The 4,429-nt window shown below is 38.5% G+C and overlaps 1 protein-coding gene across 1 annotated transcript in view; it reads right to left on the bottom strand.

The window, feature by feature from the left end:
* The window catches only part of LOC137991879 (neurexin-4-like), a 12,114-nt gene extending 8,898 nt beyond the window's left edge, over window positions 1–3,216 (bottom strand). The window contains exon 1 of the mRNA XM_068836914.1: window positions 2,988–3,216. Within this exon, the coding sequence (XP_068693015.1) occupies window positions 2,988–3,084 (97 nt within the window). The 5' untranslated portion in view covers window positions 3,085–3,216. The remainder of the gene's footprint in view (window positions 1–2,987) is intronic.
* Window positions 3,217–4,429: the final 1,213 nt, after the last annotated feature.

Below are 4,429 nucleotides of genomic sequence, written 5' to 3' on the forward strand. Positions count from 1 at the left end.
CTCTAGTTGGGAGGATGTAGTGTGCCTCTAACTCTTTCTTCAGAACACATCTTGCGGTTTGGACCTCTTCTCTGTCAGAGATAGGATCAGATCTTTTTATCCTTTTCGGTAACTTCTCCAGAGCGAGTTCTTTGTTTGCCTTAGATACTGATACTGATATCTGGGTTTTCATCAAGTTTGTCAACAAGGACAGAGAACCTATTGTGGACAGCAACAGCATATTCCTGACAGAGGGATGCATCTGCAATCACCTTTTTCCAGTCGATTTTCCGCATTTGAACGGAAGACAGAGCCTTGTTTTGCCTGTAACTGATTTGGCATTTACAGGACACAATCCTGTGATCTGATTTGGCACTCTCAAATGATGTATTTGCTCTGCAGTTGTTCACACTATTTTGCCACTTTTTTCGGACAAAGACATATTAATCTAGCTGGGCAAGGTGGCCGTTTGGATATCTATGTGTCCAAAGTCTCCCTGGACCATTCTTAAATTTGGTGTTTGCAGCGAAAATATTAAATTGATCAAGAAAGTCAATGAGATGTCTATCGTTTTTGTTGGAGTCTTTGTGCAACGTGAACTGAAATTTCTCCGGGCCCAATTGGGCGTTGAAATCTCCACCAATGTTGAGAAAATTATGAGCTGGCACAGCCGATGCAGAAGTGGACAAGACATTGTAGAAGCGAATTACCTCTTCAACGTTGACTGGAGAGTTAGTTGGGCTATAGCAGCATATGATGGTGGTTTCAGGGTTACAAATGTCATTATCATAATACGTTTACTGTATTTCTCGATGGAATGGCAGGCCATGTATGCTTTGGGTCACAGAAGAAATCCAACACCTCTGATGGAGTTTTGGCTGTGCAATTATTCACGGTTCATCCCCCCCCCCCCCCCCCCCCACAAAGGGAAATAAATTTAAGAATTAAATCTCCGCTCAATTTGACAAGTGGTTCCATTAGTGAACTCGTAGCTTCAACCTCCGTTCAATATTCAATTGGCTTCATGAACAGTCCGGGAGCAAACCTAGGACTATTTATCCTCACTGTTTTTACACGTGATTCCGAGGTGGAACCAGACAATAAAATGTCACGATAAAAAGCATTGCAATTTGTAACTACGATAAAAAGAAACCGAATTCGACCGAAACCATGACGCAGTCTGTCATAGGCGTCAGGCGTAATTACCGAAAGTGATCGATTGGGAAACGGCACGTAAAACTAAACAGAAGGACAAGACTTCCACTCACCCTCACCTATCACCCACAAAAACTCGCAGTAAAAACATTGTCGGCGCAGTCAGTGATCGCCAAACCAGTAACCTGATGTTTTCTCTACCACTTGTATCATTTAACCCTAACCCTATCTACCTAGAAGTGCACCAAAATCTGACAGTCAACAAGGAACTTTCAAACCCACGCGCACTATGCAAAAATTGCCGTCTCATTTAACTGTAGGCAAAACCTTAGGACCCAAACGATCCGTTATAATCACGTTCCATATTATGTGCATCTGTCCATTTGTCATCTATTGCATACCGTATACATTTATAATGCTAAAAGATGAAACAGGGAGAAAATTTGCGGACTGCTTTCGCGAACATCATAGACGAGATGAAGAAAGAAATGGCAAAGAGACGCGCCCAAAACAATTTCAATCTTCTCAACCACTTCTGCCATAACATGGCCAATCTTCACACCGTGGTAACACAGACAGCCGCAAAAATCCCAAACAAAACTTTCTCTTTCAACGCACGGCATCAATGAACGCTTTTCACTCAATTCATTTATTCGAGTAAACATGTCACCATTGTTCCACAAATGGCAAAGCTCCGGCTCCACCTCCTGCATAAAATATTTATAACCCACTATTTCTTGGTTAATTTAACTCTGTCCTCTCAACTCGTTTGGTAAAACCACATTTTTCTGCTTCAAATTCAGCTGACTTGTTTTCACAATTTGCGATAGATTTTTTTCTGTTTTTGAAAGTTACTCTAACAGCATAATAATAACAATTAAATGATATGTAAACTCACTGACGTATAAATTATACACTACAAAATCATTATCTTCTGAGCTCGGTAAAGAAACTTGACTTTTAGAAAATATTTTTTTAATAATATGAAGAGGAAGTCTTAACATCATGTAACAAAAGTAAACATTCATCCAATCTAGGAGGGATGCTAGAAGCTGTCTTGCTGAGAACAACACAAAGGTTACTCTTTCATACAGATTTTTTTTTCCTTTCAATAAAACAGTGATCAGTGTGCAGAGCCAGGTTAATGAAATATAAGGATAAGTAAGATTATTGACCATTGTCATGCACAGCCAATTATATTTGGATTTCAGGTGTACAGTCGAACCTCGATTATCCGGACTCGTTGGAACTACACGAAATAGTCCGGGTAATCGAGGGTCCGGATAATCGAGAATATGAATATTAATGCGGAACAAAAAAAGATTACATTAAGAAAGCGACATTTAATCGTTTGGAAAACAATATGGTGTACATCTTCACTGTCCGTTGAGAATACCTGTACACGTGTCGGCAAACGCCATGATCTAATAGATAGCGCGATGAGGAAACCTGCGACAAGAGGGGCCGGCAGACCACGAGAATTTAAAGTTTCACATCGAACTCGAGAGCATTGTAAACCAACCCACTACTGCAGTTCCACTTTTCAGTCAATCCTCGTAGTTGTGTATCGTGTATCAGTTCCTATTTCAAGTCCTAACAAATTTCTCATTCAAAAACATTTTTTCCTAGACAAAACTGATGATATGTAGCCGTTAACATGCTACATTACTAAGGAAACTCTTTGGTGTATTCCAATTGTCACACGTGAAGTACTTTTGGATGCTTTGTGGCCCAGAAACTGTGTCGGTTTCAAAAGCTCTAGGACTACATCGTCACCGACTGACCTATATGCAGATATGTCTGACTCATACTATTACAATGTAAACCACATGAGCATCAACAGCATTTCTTACCTAAACATTGAAAATACTGAAGTGCAAACAATACGCAGACCGTCAACACACCGATAGCTGAACATATCTTCTGTACCTGTTCGCGCGAGTGAGACATCTTTGTTTATGTAAAAAATTACCTAACTCTCAGTGGGAGTTGTAATAAGACTCACACTAAAATGGCAGAGCAAGAGACATAAAGGGAGAGAGAGGTGTCAATCTCGACACGTTTGTTGGGCCGACGTCGTCATAAAGTTTTTAATGAGGACAAATATTTCAAAGGACTTAAAATTAATTTTGAGTGACGTGTTAAAATAGTCCAGAGGCATCATGCAATAAAAAGTTGGAAAATTATTTCTTAACTTTCAGGCTACCGAGATGCAACTTGTTTTGCCTGGCATACACTTTTCTCAACAGCAACGGTGAAGTGGTTCTTTTCTGATTTTAAAGCAAACCATTTTTTTAAGTTTTATACTTATGGAACTCGATAACTGAGGAATAAAACTCAACAGCTACTACATCTTCGAACATCTGCTTCCTTAATTGTCCGGTTAAACATGAAACGTTAGTGATGTATTAGTGTATTTGTTAATTTAAAAACACAGGCAAATTATTTCTTAACTTTCAGGCTACCGAGATGCAACTTGTTTTGCCTGGCATACACTTTTCTCAAAAGCAACGGTGAATTGGTTCTTTTCTGATTTAAAGCAAACCATTTTTAAGTTTTATACTTATGGAACTCGATAACTGAGGAATAAAACTCAACAGCTATTACACCTTCGAACATCTGCTTCCCTAATTCTCCGGTTAAACATGAAACGTTAGTGATGTATTGGTGTATTTGTTAATTTAAACACAGGCAAATTATTTCTTAACTTTCAGCCTACCGAAATTCAACTTGTTTTGCCTGGCATACACTTTTCTCAAAAGCAACGGTGGATTGGTTCTTTTCTGATTTAAAGCAAACCATTTTTAAGTTTTATACTTATGGAACTCGATAACTGAGGAATAAAACTCAACAGCTATTACACCTTCGAACATCTGCTTCCCTAATTCTCCGGTTAAACATGAAACGTTAGTGATGTATTGGTGTATTTGTTAATTTAAACACAGGCAAATTATTTCTTAACTTTCAGCCTACCGAAATTCAACTTGTTTTGCCTGGCATACACTTTTCTCAAAAGCAACGGTGAATTGGTTCTTTTCTGATTTAAAGCAAACCATTTTTAAGTTTTATACTTATGGAACTCGATAACTGAGGAATAAAACTCAACAGCTATTACACCTTCGAACATCTGCTTCCCTAATTCTCCGGTTAAACATGAAACGTTAGTGATGTATTGGTGTATTTGTTAATTTAAACACAGGCAAATTATTTCTTAACTTTCAGCCTACCGAAATTCAACTTGTTTTGCCTGGCATACACTTTTCTCAAAAGCAACGGTGAATTGGTTCTTTTCTGA

Source organism: Montipora foliosa, chromosome 1, assembly GCF_036669935.1.
Source record: "Montipora foliosa isolate CH-2021 chromosome 1, ASM3666993v2, whole genome shotgun sequence".
NCBI lineage: Eukaryota > Metazoa > Cnidaria > Anthozoa > Scleractinia > Acroporidae > Montipora > Montipora foliosa.